The 18213-nt window shown below is 46.1% G+C and overlaps 1 protein-coding gene across 1 annotated transcript in view; it reads left to right on the forward strand.

The window, feature by feature from the left end:
* Positions 1-18213, forward strand: part of Abca1 (ATP binding cassette subfamily A member 1) — a 127918-nt gene that overhangs the window by 71040 nt on the left and 38665 nt on the right. The window contains exons 10-22 of the mRNA XM_052716106.1: positions 722-861; positions 1206-1322; positions 5020-5217; positions 5899-6104; positions 6665-6841; positions 7294-7516; positions 8973-9194; positions 10136-10340; positions 11440-11553; positions 15575-15746; positions 16678-16809; positions 17429-17571; positions 17760-17897. Of these exons, the coding sequence (XP_052572066.1) occupies positions 722-861; positions 1206-1322; positions 5020-5217; positions 5899-6104; positions 6665-6841; positions 7294-7516; positions 8973-9194; positions 10136-10340; positions 11440-11553; positions 15575-15746; positions 16678-16809; positions 17429-17571; positions 17760-17897 (2187 nt within the window). The remainder of the gene's footprint in view (positions 1-721; positions 862-1205; positions 1323-5019; positions 5218-5898; positions 6105-6664; positions 6842-7293; positions 7517-8972; positions 9195-10135; positions 10341-11439; positions 11554-15574; positions 15747-16677; positions 16810-17428; positions 17572-17759; positions 17898-18213) is intronic.

Raw genomic sequence — 18213 nt, forward strand, 5'->3', positions numbered from 1 at the left:
AACAAAACTTCTGGCTCTGGAGATATAATACAACCAGGAGTACTTGCATACCACGAGTGAGGCCATGGTCTGATCCCTAGGATGACCCCCATTTCTATTATCTTTATTACTATTATTGTATCATCTATTTATCGAGAAGCTTATAGAAGTTACATGGTATCTAAAGCAAAGCCCCCTTGTTCGTTTGAACTTTGAATATTTCAGTTTTGAATTTTTATTAAGTATAAATATATTTGTGATAACATCTATTAATTATTAAGGAAATATTTGGCTTTCTCTTGAAACTAAAGTCTAAACAGAGCCCTCTGGCTTCCCTAATAAGAGTCCCATTTGTTTTCAGTGGAAACAGCTGTGAGGGCTGGCATGAGGGTATGGAGCTTGAGTTAGGTTGGTGTGTGCACAGTCAGAATTTCTTCTATATCAGCTCAGCTATGAGTCTTAGGAAGGGCCTGGTTATTTCAAGTATGGAGTGCTTTAGAGACCTCACAGGAAATACCTCAGCTAATCCTCTTCACAGCTCTGCCAAAGTAGCTGTTATAAACTTTTCTTTTTACAGCGGAGCAAACTGAGGCTCAGATAAGGGAAGTTATTTGCTGCCTGACTGTTAGATGGTGGACTGGGGATTTGTACCGTGCACTGGCCGGGTGGCTCCAGCTTCTCAGTTCCCGTTGTTATCTGGCCGTGTATATAAGAGAGTGTCTGTCTTCTGTGTTCTTTGTAGCTCCTTATTGCAATGATTTGATGAAGAACTTGGAGTCCAGTCCTCTTTCTCGAATTATTTGGAAGGCACTCAAGCCACTGCTTGTTGGAAAGATTCTGTATACACCTGACACTCCAGCTACAAGGCAGGTCATGGCTGAGGTAAGCTGTCCAGGCTTAGGACTCTGTCCCCAGAACCCCCACCCCCCATCTCCCCAGAATTAGAGACAGGAAGTGAAGGCAGCTTCAGATAGAGTGTGTTGAGTATACTCATGGCCCTTATGAGACTTTTAAATAGTCAGAAAACCCACATGTAACCTTGGGAGCCAGCTCTCTAGCCCTGAGTGTTTGAATTTTAGCTATAGGAGGGATTTCCTGAGGAAGAGAAAGGACTGAGCAGGGGTTTCTGTGATGGGTAATTTTTTTGGGGATGGGGGCGCTTGGAATGCTCATTGCCTCTTCCTCTCTTCCGTTTGTACGAAATCTGGTTCCCTGCCTGACTCTAGGTGAACAAGACCTTCCAGGAGCTGGCTGTGTTCCATGACCTGGAGGGTATGTGGGAAGAACTCAGCCCCCAAATCTGGACCTTCATGGAGAGCAGCCAAGAGATGGACCTTGTTCGGGTGAGTGTCTCCCTGCTCACTTTACTTGCTTGATCTAGAAGAGTTTTCTGGACATCTTCCCAGAAATACCTGAGATCATAATTCTGTGAGTTAAACCAATTGAGATGCAGTAAGATTAGCTGAAGCCACAGAGCCACCACCTCCATAGAAGCAAAGACCAAGACAGGCCTGGGTATGCCAGCATTAGTGCCCCTCATGGCCCAGTAGCAGTTTTTGCACAAAACCAGGTCAAGATCAGAAACTGGAAGTAGAGTTTGGTGATTGCAGGACACTGAGTATTTTCATTTTGCCTCCAGTCACTAAGGTAGGCACAGTATCTTCTGTGGCTTGCCGGCATCTTGGTAGATCTTAGAAGGAGGTATGGGGACAGAAGCGTGATCTGGCATGCAGACAGGTCAGAGGTACTGGCTCCCTAGGCACAGGGTGAATGCAGCATTGCTGTCATGGAGTGGAGGGAATTGCATGTAACATGTCAGGACCACTTGAAAAGGACGAGTGCTCCAGAGATAATCAGGATCCAAAGGAGAGCAGTCTGAGAATGCAGTGTCTCCTTTGTGTCCGCATGAGAGCCATTTAATCACATCATCCCTGCCTCAGCCTGAGTCGGGGATCATTAGACAACTTCCTATTGCCATGGTGAGGGAGGCCATTTCCTTTTCTTTCTTCTGCTATCAAGAAGCAAGGGAGGATTTTTGCCAGGTTCTGGTCTTGAACCTTTGTGACCTGAGGATGGTGGGTTTTAGAGACCGTACCCATCTTGAGGGAGCTCTTTGAAAGTTTAGGAGTGCTCTGGGTCCCCTGGGGGACAGGCTACTGATCTGAAAAAGCCAGAGTCTTTTTTGATCTGTCAGTGCTGTTACAACTGTGCAAAATTCTCAACTTGGATTTTACACAAGGGCACTTGGGTGAGAAAATCGAGAGCAGCAGTCTTATGCGTTCACGCTGAGTCATGGCACTAGGTCACACTCTGGTGCACGCGTCTCCCTTCAGCTCCGGTCTTTCTCTTCTAAGGGATTCGTGTGATTCTCCCACAGGAAACCCTGTACACTGCAGCACGTGCCCCAGGCTTCTTTCCCTTGGGATTCACACTTCTACTATTTAGGATTGTTCTCTGAGAGCACAGGGATTTAGAGAATTTTAGCTGAATTTGGGCATACATAGATGTTTCCCTACTCAAAAAAACAAAACAAAATAAACAAACAATCCCCACCCCCCAAATACCCCAAACACGGTCTCACAGCATAGCTCAGACTTGCCTGCAACTTGCTACGTAGCCCAGGATGGCCTCAAATTCATGGCGGTCCTCCTGTTTCAGCTTTCCCCAGTGCTGGAATTACGGGCATGAACCACCATGCCTGGCCTTCCCTGCTCTTAAATCAAGAGTTTCTTTGGAGACCGTGGCTGCTCATAAACACTCAGTTCTTCAGGGATAAGTCCTTATAAACCTGTGGTAGTGTTCACTTGGGATTTATCTCGGAGAATCCTGGGTGTGGAATAGGAGGGAATGAAGCAGAGATGGGAAAGAAAGGCATGACAGGCCTTGGGGGTCCTCCGTGTCGAGCTGAGGACCTTTAACTTTGGAGGAGGGTCTTAGATGGTTTTTAGTGGAGATGTAGATGTGTTACTGTAGGGGACAAATAGGTGCGAGGTAGAGATCGCATGAGTGAGCAGCAGGGCTGAGTGCCAAGGAAGAGGTCTGGTCATGGCTTACGGTAGAAAGGCACGAAGAGGAGGGTACCAGAAGAGTCTTGACTTCTACCTGGACAGGCGGAGGGCATGCCACCGAGCTGATGGCTATTGGTATCTGCAATACAGAAGGGTGGTTGGGCTAGGGATGTAGAGTAGGGAGTTGCCATCCTGTCAGTGGCAATCAGAGGAGCTGTATCCCAATACTTTCTTCCCTGACCTAAGGAGTATTACTTTAACCCACCACCTTGGGTTTCTCAGTCCTCAGCATCCTGAGCCTGGTATACAAGGTGATGCCTGGGGCTTCCACTTTGCTGCCTTAGGCTCTCGTGTCCCTGCTTCTGGTTCTATCTGCTCCTGTTGTACATCCTGCGGACCTGAGACACTTTTCTGTTGAGTCTAAGAACCCTCTGATCTAACCTGAGTGGTTTTTTTTCTTAATTGTTCTGAACTGGACATGGCCCTTCATCTCCAGGTCCTAATTTTTCTCTATCTAGTATTTTATGTGAAATGCCAGGTCTTCTATTCCTTTCAGGCTCTCTGGAGATGCCATAGAGTCATTGACTTCACTGAGTATGGATGTCCTCTTGGTCTAGATGTCCTCTTGCCGTACTGCTTAGAAGTTATACTGGGCAGGGCTCAGCCAAGTGCCACCATCCCATCTCTCCGCTCCTATTTGTTCATTCACTTCCAGGTATCCAAATAAAGTAGTTTCAGAGTTGATAACCCGTGCCTCTGTGAACTTTTGTGAGGTACACTTGTGCATCTGTTAACAAAAAATTACACAGGTACCTCACTGGTGACAGGGTGCATGCTTATTCCCTTGTGGAAAGCAATTTGAAGTGGAAGTTTCAAAATCCACAAAGAATGAATGTGTGCTATAGCTTTATTCCATGCTCCCCTGCGCCCCCGCCCCCCAGGGATGCATCCTATGGCAATAATTTTAAAGAAGTCATCATGGGAGAGAAAATGTTATTACTGTAATTGTTATTGTGAGAAATTGGAGATAGACTCAATGCTATGCAGTACAGGAATAGTTAATGAGATTATAGTAGATACACTCTGTAAAATCATTATGTTCCCATTAAAACAACAAGGAAGAAGCCACCCAGGGGAAGAGCTTGCCAGGTTAGTGAAAAGAAGACTGATTAAGGAAGGTGCTCTTAAGGCTTTTTTCCAGCTCAGCAGAGCAAGGGCCTCCTGCTTCCCCCGGAACCTGGTACATGAGCATGGCAGCTGTTTGCATTTCTCCCAGTCAGCAGTTGCCCTGTTTTCCTGGCAGGGCATCTGTACAGGCTTCTGCCCCAGTCCCCCTTACCTGTGACCTTTTCCACATTGACAGGTGAAGGGAAACAGGTCTCCTTTTCATCATGATCCATATGTTCTGGGCTTGGGAAAGACCATCTTTTACTTGGATTAACCAGCAGTATTTCTTCCCTGAATTAATTAAGCCTTAAGAGTGGGCTCGGCCCAGAGATAGGGTTTTTATTTGGCATCGTCGGACCATGTCTCAAAAGAGAGGGGAGATCTGATGTAGTGGGTGTGCTGGAATCAGGGAGCCTGTGTTTTCTAGCCTGGCTTTCCTGCTCATTAGCAACATTAACATCCTTGAAGTTCTCTTTTCCTGTGTGTGAAATGGACAGTATCAAAGCTACACCCTCATGGAGTTGTGTGAGTTATGATGCCAATAGATTTCCTCAGCACACTACTACTACTGTTGTTAGAGTTAAAACGGTTAACCACTGTCTGGTACAGTGGGGAGCCTGTGGACTGTGAGTTCAGAGGTCTGACTTTGTGTCTCAGCTCATCAGTTCTCCTTGGCCAATATCGATCATGTGTTTTCAACTTCAGTCTTCTTCTTTGTCAAATAGAAGCCTTGTAATGTGTCTTACAAGTTGCTGTGAAGATACACAAACACAGACCGAGCAGGTGAAAAAGGATGTGGTGTGTGATGTAGCGCCTTACCATGAACTTGATGTTTCCTATCCCCACGTTCTTCCTGGAATGACAGACGCTGTTAGACAGCAGAGGCAATGACCAGTTTTGGGAACAGAAGTTGGATGGATTAGATTGGACCGCCCAAGACATCATGGCATTTCTGGCCAAGAACCCCGAGAATGTTCAGTCCCCAAATGGCTCTGTGTATACGTGGAGAGAAGCTTTCAATGAAACCAGCCAGGCAATCCGGACGATATCTCGCTTCATGGAGGTGAGGGCCTGCTGTGCACATCCTTTAGCAAAGACTAAGAGCGTTTTCCTTTGAGATGTTAAAATAAAGTTAAAGGCAGAAGGAGAGCTTAGAATGAATGTGTGGTGTCACGGACAGCTATATCCTGCAGGCCTGGTGGACAAGATAAACACTAGATGAACGGCTTCATGAGAAAATAAATTTACTTCGAGCTTTACTTCAAATAGACCCCATGTTCTATCCATTATCTTCTAGGTTTTTCCATGTTTCGATATTCTAGATTCTAATAGTAATACATTGCTGTCTTATAAAGGCATTATTTATGAAACTTATCTAATCTAATTTGGGACAGATAAAGCTTTAAAACTTTAATCCTAAAAATAATGGAAAGGAAAAAGGCCGACTAGAATTTTTCCTTATCGATTTAATTGGTTAGTTGCCGTGACTCAGCATTGCTAAGAAAACAGAATGGAATAAAACAGGATCATTTCCCCTCACACAAAACAATACAGGTAATGCTCAGTATTTCACGTAAATCTCAGTTCTAAGCTTGGTTGAAACCTGGAAAACTACTTTAGAGAGGACTAGGTGGTGGAGAAATTCGGGCAGCCAGTTCCTGCCTCTCAAAGGAGTCTGAGTTCTGGCCACCACTTGTCTTCATGGCAACCAGTGTCATAATGAGACTGTCCTTCTTTCTGTCAGTGTGTCAACCTGAACAAGCTGGAGCCCGTTCCAACAGAAGTCCGCCTCATCAACAAGTCCATGGAGCTGCTGGATGAGAGGAAGTTCTGGGCTGGTATCGTGTTCACAGGAATCACTCCTGGCAGTGTGGAGCTGCCCCATCATGTTAAGTACAAGATCCGAATGGACATTGACAACGTGGAGAGGACCAATAAGATCAAGGATGGGTAAGCTGAATCCCATCACACAAGCCCAGTCTTACCAAGGTCAAAACATAATTTGGATGACTTTTATGACTGCAGTCTATTAGCAATTTGGAAGGAATTTCAACACCCAAATCAGCAGCAGCATGAATTTGCTAAAACTTCATTGCTGGGGACTGTTAATCAAAGGCCATAAAATTTTAGTCTTTCTCTTTCAGCATTCCTATTCAAAAGATTAACTCAAAGGACTTAAAAGTCAGGAGAAAGCCTTTAGGGGGTCTCCACACTAGCCAGACACATTTTTATGAAAAGAGGCAGACAGCCAATAAAAGGGAGTAAGGTTGAGGAAATTTTAGTATGCCCATCTGGTGCAATGTTAGGTCACCAATAAAAGGGAAAGAAAAATAGACCCATAAGGAGTGTGTTCACTGTGATTATTCCTATTCAAGAATCTATGTACTTGTCAACTGAGAAAAGAGTAGGAGATAGAGAAATAGGAAGAGTAGCCGAGGAAGAGTGGGGGAACTGTGGGTAATTTCCAGTGTGCTTGTAGGAATGTTTGATCACTTGTGGTTTGGTTTTAGGTACTGGGACCCCGGTCCCCGGGCTGACCCCTTTGAGGATATGCGCTACGTCTGGGGGGGCTTTGCCTACTTGCAGGATGTGATAGAGCAGGCGATCATCAGAGTGCTGACGGGAACGGAGAAGAAGACGGGCGTCTATGTGCAACAGATGCCCTACCCCTGTTACGTTGATGACATGTGAGTGTGCCAACAAGCCAGCGTCTTCGTTAAATGAGCAGTTCCATGGGGAGTGCATGCGTCCATGTGTGTTCCTGCCCAGTGTGAGAGTGAAAGCAAGTCGATAGGAGATAGTCTTAGAGACACTGACCTTCAGTGAGAGACCAAATTGGATTCTGCCCCCACCCTTCATATTTAGTTCTTAGTAAAGTAACTTACCTTTATTTTAATATTACCCCCATTTCCTAGTTATTAAAGTGATCCCCTAAAGAAAGTTTGGATGGCTGTACTCTGTCAGCCAAGGTTCTTATCTCTGTCTACTGCTAATGAAACATTTGGTCATTTGAGAGTCCAGTGGGCCTTCCCTTGGTGACCCAAATGTAGTTTTTCCTCCAATGTGCAAGGCCTTGGATCTAAGCCTGGCTGACACATGCCTCTTTCATTTTTCCCATGCTCTTTATCTGTGCCTCCAGTTTCCTGAGGGTGATGAGCCGGTCCATGCCTCTCTTCATGACCTTGGCCTGGATTTACTCTGTGGCTGTGATCATCAAGGGCATTGTATATGAGAAGGAGGCGCGGTTGAAGGAGACCATGCGGATCATGGGTCTGGACAATGGCATTCTCTGGTTTAGCTGGTTCATCAGCAGCCTCATCCCTCTGCTCGTGAGTGCTGGCCTGCTGGTCGTCATCTTGAAGGTAAGGTGGCCCCACTCCTTCCAGAAAAGCACAAATTTACCTGTACCACACTGTGTACTTAAGGTTTGATCCTTAGGAGTATTGGGTGGAGATTATTTCCAAGTCTGTAAAAGCAATAGTCCAAAGTTATATGATAGTATGGGTTTGGATATCTGGAGGAAGAGGCTGAGGCAGACTTTGATGTATGGATATTAGTAGGGATCACTATCTGGAGGGATGGAGCACATGCTGGGTCATGCAGAGAGAGGAGGGAAGCATGATTAAGCAACCCAGTGGAGTGCTCTGGAGAATATACAGCTTGTCCAACCAAGAGTTTCCCACATTGAGCTGAGAAGTCCAAATTCTTATCCCCGAGGCCTGATACCTTCTGTTCCATTTTGTCAGTCGTTGGTTGGGGTCTCACCAGGGAAAGGGGTATTTCAGGGCCCAGTAGCTCTCCTAGCTATGACAACAGAGATGCTAACATCTGGATGTCTTTTACCTATAGCCAGGTAAGCCCTCCCTTAAAGTAGAGTCTGGGCAGTGAAGTTTTTGTCTCATACACGAATCTACTCTTCAACTTTCTTGCCTCAACAGTTATTTCATATAAAGATGCCTCTTATAAAAGTTAGTGTTTTCTAGGAGAGAGACAGAGAACAAAGTCAAAGGATGTAGCATTCATCTTAACATAGCTACTATATATTACTCTTGAACACTTGTGAATGCCAAGTACTGCATAAAGTATGTGCTGTGGGCTGCCTCAGTGTATCTTACCTATGGTAATCCATTGAGTGCTCAAGGCAGGCCAGAGCCTCACTAAAGCACCCCAGGATGACAGAACCAAGATGCATTTGCATGCAGTTCTGGAACAACCCTTTTTCTCACACTCTGGTATCTGAGGGCAGTGACCTAAGCCTTGTGACAAGGGTATGGGTCCTCTGGCCAGTGTGTGGGAGCTGATTAAGACAACTTCATATTCACAGGGCCTGCTTCACTGTCTGCGGTTCCCTACAGGTGAACTCAGGACTCAGAATATTCACAAGTATTTAGATGAGTGCGTGAGTGCGTGAATGAAGACTTTGTAGCTACCAGGGAAAGGTTAAGGTTATCTGGCCTTTTTCTATGTTTTTGGAGAGAAAGGATGCATGGGCTGTTGTCTTATACAACTTTTTCTTAGAGGCAGTAGTTGTCCTTAGACAAGGAGAAGCCAGGTGAGAAACAGAGCAAAATTATTAACTGAGATCAAGTAGAAGGTCCTAGACTGCACTTACCATCATTCTGCTGTGATTTTTTTTTCATGTGCAATCTCGAATAAGTTATTTCTCCTGGGTTTGGATTTCCGCATCAGAAAATTGAGCAGCATGGTTCCCCTACATTATCTCTGAAAGAGTTAGGAGTAAAAACCAGCATTGCGATCACAGGAGCGAGTGACTGGGCTTGCCGAGGCTCCACATTCATCCAGACTCTTCCTCTCCAGCTAGGAAACCTGCTGCCCTACAGTGACCCCAGCGTGGTGTTTGTCTTCCTGTCTGTGTTTGCCGTGGTGACCATCCTACAGTGCTTCCTCATTAGCACGCTCTTCTCCCGGGCCAACCTGGCCGCAGCCTGTGGAGGCATCATCTACTTCACGCTGTACCTGCCCTACGTCCTGTGCGTAGCCTGGCAGGACTATGTGGGCTTCTCCATCAAGATCTTTGCTGTGAGTAATTCTGTGGAGGTTGTAGTCCTGACCCCTCACCACTGACCCCTGAACTCTGGGGTTGGACATTCACTCTGTACTCCTCTCTAAATTGTTTCTCCTTTGCCCTTACAATGATCACTGGTTGGATTTGATTTTTGTCAGAGATCAGATTGTACCTTGAACTGGTTGAATATAAAAAACATTAGGGAATGCATCTAGTGTAGGCAATAGACACCATGCTGTAGCTCTTTGGCCATAATAAGCTCACCACAAAGTCATGGTCATGGATAGCATGAGGCTACAAGTGGTTCATTCATGACCCTTGCTTGTCTTTCGTATATCCTTTTTGGTACTTGGACTTGGGCAATAATTTCTGAATTAAACAAGACAGAACATGACTTACCCTCCCACAGATACTTGCCCAGGACATTTTTTCCCCCTTTGAGCAGTATAGGTGTGGTCTTTGAGCATGTGAGAATACCAGTGAGAACCACTCACTAGCTGCCCCCTGGGTTACTGATAAGATATTAATAGGCTCTCAGCATACTGCAAGTAGCTCCAGCTGAGTCTCATAGATGTCAAGCCTTAAAGTGGCTCCTCTGATCCTGAATATTCAATGACTGATCAGTGAAAAAGTTCTTTGATGAATGTCAGTATGAGGCTGAATGGGGCACAGGATTGTTGAGCCTTGGAATATCTTGGGAAGCATACAGTTCTAAAAGTCTCACCTGCTCTCATGCATGCATTTTTGAAATGTGTGTGCATGAGTGCTTGTAAATGAAATCATTTTATATGCTCCAAGAGAGTCCGCTTCTTCAAAGGGACTCTAGGAGAACACTTACATGCCTTATGATGGATGTAATTTGCAAATTCAAATTTCTCAAGGTGGAATTTACATTAGAAGAGATAAATGAGAGCGACAAGGACAGAGACCCATTACTTTTGCCTCTTTCTCTCAGAGCCTTCTGTCTCCCGTGGCTTTTGGATTTGGCTGTGAATACTTTGCCCTTTTTGAGGAGCAAGGCATCGGGGTACAGTGGGACAATCTCTTTGAGAGCCCGGTGGAGGAAGATGGCTTCAATCTCACCACCGCAGTGTCCATGATGCTGTTTGACACTTTCCTCTATGGAGTGATGACATGGTACATCGAAGCTGTCTTCCCAGGTACCCCAAGCTTCCAGACTGCCTTGGCTAACTGATATAGGAAGACCCTTTCTGTCTCTAGATCTTTCTTTTCTTTGGGTTGCAATTGCTGAAGGATGATGGTGCTCCCCGGGAAATGGCTTGGGCTTTAAACGTGTGAAAAACAAATAGAACAAGGAAAGTCACTTGTGCTGAAAGCACACCTCTTCCTACCACCGTGTCACTCATGCCTGAGCCCAGTGTGCCAGGTATTGTGCAAAGCACTTTATATCCTCTGATTGGGAAGATTGCCGTGGGGTGTTTGCCATGGTAAACAGCTTCCAAATGAGAGATCTAACTGGGAATTTAAGTGACTTATCTGAGGTCACATGGCTGTTAAGTGTTGGTGCTTGGGGATGACCCCAGTTGGACCACACTGGGTCAGAGCCCGGTAGATTCCTCTCAGTGCTGACTGGATTCTGGAGTTCTATGTCCCCCAGAGATGGAAGCCCTATGGGAGCTTCTGGTTCTTAATTACAGGTTATGAATAATATAATATATTAGATCTCAGCACTTACCATGGTTTAGTCAAATTAGTATTCAGTAACAATTAATTGTGATGCTTCCCTTAGCCTTCTTTGCCAAGTGTAACAGTAACCCTCTTTGATACATTTCCATACAAGATCAGATTTTAGGAGGTGAACTTAGGCTCTTGTTCACCCTCTGACTCCCCTCTGAGGAAGCCAATAAGTAGAGGAAGCCTATATACAATGTTTTTTTTTTTTTTTTAAACCTGAGCTTCCTCCATTGAATATACAGTTTGCATCATAGAGATTGAGATTCAAATTCTAAGTCTATAATTACTGGATAAGTGGCCTTGGGTAGACTCTGTGTCCTTCACTTGGCTCATCTCTAAAGTGAGGATGGTGTTGCCCTCTGGGGTTGTTGGGAAGCTGTGGAGATGTTTAGAGTACATGATCTACATAGCAGGTTTGAACAAAAGTTAGTGGTCCACCTCCATCCCCACTATGGTCTATTCTTTCCTCTAATGATCATGTCAAGGAGAAAGAGGGTGTGGCTAGAAAATGCCAGAAATGCTGAGATGGCAGTAGCTTGGGTCATGCCTGTGCTTTGCTTTCAGGACAGTATGGGATTCCCAGGCCCTGGTATTTTCCTTGTACCAAGTCCTACTGGTTTGGTGAGGAAAGTGATGAGAAGGACCACCTTGGTTCCAGCCAGAAAGGAGTATCAGAAAGTAAGTACTGCTGACATGCACTCTCCTGTACTTGATGCTACTACTGTTCCTACCAGGGAAGGGCATCTCTCTCACATTTAAAAATACTCTAAATCCACAGTAGAGGCGGAAAAATCCCATGCAATACCTCCTTTCCAAATACACCCATGCCGTTGCTGTCCCGTGCACTGACTTAGTGGGAATCCTGTAGGGCTCCTGAGGAACCCTTCCTTAGTCTCCACCACATCTAGGAAAGTATGGTATATTCAGTATACCCTTATCTCCCCATTCTTAGACAGTTGTGCTAGTCTGTGAAGCCAGGAGGAATAAGTAGTTAGCCATGATTGTGGACCTAGTCTTTCTGCCTGCCTTGCTGTCGTGGTCTGTGCCAGGGATTCTCTAGGTGGCTGCTGGGTGGCTGCTATAGGCTCTGCTTTATAACTCTCACCCTTCCTTACCCAGGGCCCTAATCCTCTCCTAGTTCCTGACTCCAGGTAAAGCTGCCTCAGTTCTTTCCAGGTTTTGTGTTTGTGTCTATGTGCTCAGTGTGGCTTCCTTCTACACTGTCTGTCAGTAGACCTGCTTCCTTCTACACTGTCTGTCAGTAGACCTGCTTCCTTCTACACTGTCTGTCAGTAGACCTGCTTCCTTCTACACTGTCAGTAGACCCGCTTCCTTCTACACTGTCTGTCAGTAGACCCGCTTCCTTCTACACTGTCTGTCAGTAGACCCGCTTCCTTCTACAGTCTGTCAGTAGACCCGCTTCCTTCTACTCTGTCAGTAGACCTGCTTCCTTCTACACTGTCAGTAGACCCGCTTCCTTCTACACTGTCTGTCAGTAGACCCGCTTCCTTCTACACTGTCTGTCAGTAGACCCGCTTCCTTCTACATTGTCTGTCAGTAGACCCGCTCCCTTCTACACTGTCAGTAGACCCGCTTCCTTCTACTCTGTCTGTCAGTAGACCCGCTTCCTTCTACACTGTCAGTCAGTAGACCCGCTTCCTTCTACACTGTCAGTAGACCCGCTTCCTTCTACACTGTCAGTCAGTAGACCCGCTTCCTTCTACACTGTCAGTAGACCCGCTTCCTTCTACACTGTCAGTCAGTAGACCCGCTTCCTTCTACACTGTCAGTAGACCCGCTTCCTTCTACACTGTCTGTCAGTAGACCCGCTTCCTTCTACACTGTCAGTAGACCCGCTTCCTTCTACACTGTCAGTCAGTAGACCCGCTTCCTTCTACACTGTCAGTCAGTAGACCCGCTTCCTTCTACACTGTCAGTAGACCCGCTTCCTTCTGCACTGTCAGTCAGTAGACCCGCTTCCTTCTACACTGTCTGTCAGTAGACCCGCTTCCTTCTACACTGTCTGTCAGTAGACCCGCTTCCTTCTACACTGTCTGTCAGTAGACCCGCTTCCTTCTACACTGTCAGTCAGTAGACCCGCTTCCTTCTACACTGTCAGTAGACCCGCTTCCTTCTGCACTGTCAGTCAGTAGACCCGCTTCCTTCTACACTGTCTGTCAGTAGACCCGCTTCCTTCTACACTGTCTGTCAGTAGACCCGCTTCCTTCTACACTGTCTGTCAGTAGACCCGCTTCCTTCTACATTGTCTGTCAGTAGACCCGCTTCCTTCTACACTGTCAGTAGACCTGCTTCCTTCTACACTGTCAGTAGACCCGCTTCCTTCTACACTGTCTGTCAGTAGACCCGCTTCCTTCTACACTGTCAGTAGACCCACTCCCTTCTACACTGTCAGTAGACCTGCTTCCTTCTACACTGTCAGTAGACCCGCTTCCTTCTACACTGTCTGTCAGTAGACCCGCTTCCTTCTACATTGTCTGTCAGTAGACCCGCTTCCTTCTACACTGTCAGTAGACCTGCTTCCTTCTACACTGTCAGTAGACCCGCTTCCTTCTACACTGTCTGTCAGTAGACCCGCTTCCTTCTACACTGTCTGTCAGTAGACCCGCTTCCTTCTACACTGTCTGTCAGTAGACCCGCTTCTTTCTACACTGTCAGTCAGTAGACCCGCTTCCTTCTACACTGTCAGTAGACCCGCTTCCTTCTGCACTGTCAGTCAGTAGACCCGCTTCCTTCTACACTGTCTGTCAGTAGACCCGCTTCCTTCTACACTGTCTGTCAGTAGACCCGCTCCCTTCTACACTGTCAGTAGACCCGCTTCCTTCTACACTGTCAATAGACCTGCTTCCTTGACCTGCTTCCTTCTACACTGTCAGTAGACCCGCTTCCTTCTACTCTGTCAGTAGACCCGCTCCCTTCTACACTGTCAGTAGACCCGCTTCCTTCTACACTGTCAGTAGACCTGCTTCCTTCTACACTGTCTGTCAGTAGACCCGCTTCCTTCTACACTGTCTGTCAGTAGACCCGCTTCCTTCTACACTGTCTGTCAGTAGACCCGCTTCCTTCTACACTGTCAGTAGACCCGCTTCCTTCTACTCTGTCTGTCAGTAGACCCGCTTCCTTCTACACTGTCAGTAGACCCGCTTCCTTCTACACTGTCAGTAGACCCGCTTCCTTCTACTCTGTCAGTAGACCCGCTTCCTTCTACTCTGTCTGTCAGTAGACCCGCTTCCTTCTACACTGTCAGTAGACCTGCTTCCTTCTACACTGTCTGTAGACCCGCTTCCTTCTACACTGTCTGTCAGTAGACCCGCTTCCTTCTACACTGTCAATAGACCTGCTTCCTTCTACACTGTCAGTAGACCCGCTTCCTTCTACACTGTCTGTAGACCCACTTCCTTCTACACTGTCAGTAGACCCGCTTCCTTCTACTCTGTCAGTAGACCCGCTCCCTTCTACACTGTCAGTAGACCCGCTTCCTTCTACACTGTCTGTCAGTAGACCCGCTCCCTTTTACGCTGTCAGTAGACCTGCTTCCTTCTACACTGTCAGTAAACCCGCTTCCTTCTACGCTGTCAGTAGGCCTCTCTTCTGTGCCCTTCTTTGGCTCTCCAATGGTTAAAGTATGGTGTCCTTAGTGTGACGCCCACATGCACTGTCCTGCTACTTTCCCATTCTTCTCTTCTCCCTCAGTACCTCTCACTGTGTGGGCTGGACTATGTTATGTCCGTCCACACATCCAGACCTTTGTCTACAGTGTTTCTTCCTCCAGTGCTGCCTTTTCTCCCACTTGCCTGCCTTCTAGACTCTTCCTTTCTTGCTCCTCAGCCTCTGGCTCAGCATCTGCTTCCAGGAGCTGCCTGTGTTGATTCTCAGCAGTCAGTTGCTCCCTCCCCTGAACAACCACCCAATCACACAAAGGACTCTGCTTGGTTTGGAGTAACAGATTCACAAGGAGCTGCCTGACAAGTGTATGAGGAGGCTCCTTTGTACTTACTCTTCATGGATTCCCCCAACCTAGTAACACCATGCATAACTAAAGTGTAGTTTCCAAACCTAAAACTGAAGTATAGTTTAAAACTGGCATTGGCACAGTTCACAGACCATTAGATTCCTCATTCCACACTCATTTTGTTAGATCTGGGAAATTTTACCATGTAATCATGTATTTATCATGTATCATATCGTCACTCATTGTTCGTAATTCTTACAGTTTTGTTATTTCCTGAATATTATGGAAATGGAACTGGATAATAGGCAATATTTTTTTTGATAGAAGATCTTTTCCTCAGTGTAATTCTTTTGAGATTCATTCAAATTGTGATGTATTTTTATAGTTTATTGCTTTTTCTTGCTGAATAGTATTCTATGGTAGGAGCATCCGTGACACCTATAGATATGTTTTTTTAAAATGACAGTTGGCATCTTGTATTGTAATTGTTTGTGCAGCACTTTTTCATGAACAGACTAATGTTCCATTATAAGCTCATCACTGATACCAGCACACATGTCCCAAAGGGCTTAAATTACTTTATCTTCTGTTTGTCTGCAACATTAAAGGTTGATCATGGAAAGAAGCTAGCTCTGAAGATCTAAGCACATGACTTTTGTATTTGTACACTGTGCTGGTCAGGTCAGTATTTCCTGTTGGCTCACCTCTGTCTCTTTTCTTTTGTCACAGTCTGCATGGAAGAGGAACCCACTCATCTGAGGCTGGGTGTGTCCATTCAGAACCTGGTGAAGGTTTACCGAGATGGCATGAAGGTGGCTGTGGATGGCTTGGCGCTAAATTTTTATGAGGGCCAGATCACCTCCTTCCTGGGTCACAATGGAGCAGGGAAAACCACTACCATGTAAGAAGAGGGTGTGGCTCCCACAAGATCTGCCACGGGAAACCCCTGCTTAGAAATGCAGACCTAAGGAAGTTGAATTGGTCACTGGGCTAAGAGTGGAGCATGATGGGAGGAAATGTCTCACCTAATCATGAGCATGCTTTCTGAGGTCTAGATTTTTCTAGTTGTTTTTTTCTTTGTAGCCTAAAACAGGCAGGGACCTTCTGATGACCTTTCCCATGCATTGCTCAGAATTCCTTGGCTTTCTTAGAGTCTGAGGTGGTCTGTTTCTCAGTGGGTTGGTTTAGAGCTGTGAAGCAACAGACTGGAAGGAAATAAAGATCAAACAGGCTAGAGAAAGAAGGATACTTCCAGGAAGTCTGTCTCTAAGCAGATGAGAGAAGGCCTGGATAGTTCTCTCCTTCTCTCTTCTTTGGGACCTGTGAGGACTAAGAAAGTGCTAGAGAATACCAGTTAATTACAGTTTATAGTGTGCCCACTACCCCCACCCCCATTCCAGAGTTTGATCTTTGGGGGGTGACCAGTTTTCATTGTTATTCAACATAAAACCAGTACTTTATGATCATGATGAAGACACTCAGAAATTCTACCATGAAACACAAACATTTCTATCTTTTAATATGTTCTTGTTTGTTCATTTTTCATGTACAAGATATTAAGCATACAAAATATGTTCTAAAGAGCATATCCTGTTATAAATTAGGAGTATAGTTTTTCAGATGCTTTTACCAAAACTTCCATTTCTAAGATACAGGCTTGTGCTCAGCTATTCACTAAAGCAAATGGCCTTTTCAGTCTCTGGGCATGTATTAGATTCCAGTCGGAAGGAACAGAGTGTCCAGTGGGATCTGCTCTCCCTGCCCTGGCTCTGCAGCACTGAGAGGTGATGCTGGGTCTACCTGATTCTTGAATTTGTTATTCTTCTCCTTAGGTCAATACTCACTGGGTTGTTCCCCCCAACTTCCGGCACTGCCTACATCCTGGGGAAGGACATTCGCTCTGAGATGAGTTCCATCCGGCAGAACCTGGGAGTCTGTCCCCAGCATAATGTGTTGTTTGACATGTGAGTAACAGAAGCACACAGAGAGGCGCCGATGCCTCCCCCGCCCTCCCGTTTGTGACCTGGGAGTCATGGTGTTCTGAGTATAGTGGTACTAAAGAATTCCCCTTCTTTGGGTGCAGGGTGGTGGGTCTTATCTCTCATGGGCCACGGTGACCAAGTTGCTTTTTGATTTCAGGGTAAAAAGGAGGTGAAGTTGTCTTAGTGTTCTCTTATCTAAATTCAGCAGCTTGGGCTTCTGGGCCTCCCTTTCCTTAGACTTAGGGCTTGAGACCCATTGAGGTTCATTGACTCTGAGTGAATACTGAGCCAACTTGGTGAATAGAACAGTGAAGTGAGAACTATCTGAAAACCTGGAATTTAAAGTTTTAATTGTCTGAAGCCCTGTGACCAGGTCTGCAGGAAACAGGATATAAACGATCCATTATATTTCAGCTTTCATATCCCAAGAAGCTCCCATTGCGGCTCATTATTTGTGTACCCTGAATTCTTCCTTCTGGTTACCTTTTTTAGAAACTGATTCTTTTTCAAAGGCAAGAACGGTGTGGAAGAGAAGAAAAATGAGCCCAGGTACATCCATCCTGCAGAGCCCAGAGCTGACCTGCCCCTCTCTCCCCCCCAGGCTGACAGTCGAAGAGCACATTTGGTTCTACGCCCGCCTGAAGGGGCTCTCAGAGAAGCATGTGAAAGCGGAGATGGAGCAGATGGCCCTGGATGTTGGCTTACCCCCCAGCAAACTGAAAAGCAAAACAAGCCAGCTCTCGGGTGAGTCCCAGGACCGGCCTTCTCCATCTTCCGTTCCTTCCTCCTCCAGAAAAACACCCCAGAGTCAGAGACTGGGTGGTTGGTTACAGAAGCCTGTCCCCCTCTGTGTCCAGGAGACACCTCCAGTCATCTCTCACCACTTCCACCTCCACTCACCATTTGAGGTTGTTCTTTGCTCTGTCCTGTAGGTGGGATGCAGAGAAAGCTGTCTGTGGCCTTGGCTTTTGTGGGTGGATCCAAGGTCGTCATTCTGGATGAGCCCACAGCAGGTGTGGACCCTTACTCTCGCAGGGGAATATGGGAGCTCCTGCTGAAATATCGACAAGGTACATGTTGTTACTTATTTCAAGTCATGAACTGGGGTAGAGGATGGCTCTTGAGAGTTGTGGCTGTTTTTTGTTAGGGTAACAGATTTGCTGCTCAAGAAAAGTGTGGAGCCTTCATACTCAGTGCCTATCCTGTGTGAGGGAGGAGGCCTGGTTTGCAAGATACTTAAAGCTTATGCTTCATTATTTAAGGGCCTACCAGAAAAAGCAGAAAGGGCATAGGCACACACAGATACACACACACACACACACACACACACACACACACACACACACACACGTCTTAGATTCATGAGCACAGAGGCTGGGTTCTTGT

Source organism: Peromyscus californicus, unplaced genomic scaffold (genome assembly GCF_007827085.1).
Source record: "Peromyscus californicus insignis strain IS unplaced genomic scaffold, ASM782708v3 Scaffold_5__1_contigs__length_169319896, whole genome shotgun sequence".
Taxonomy (NCBI): Eukaryota; Metazoa; Chordata; class Mammalia; order Rodentia; family Cricetidae; genus Peromyscus; species Peromyscus californicus.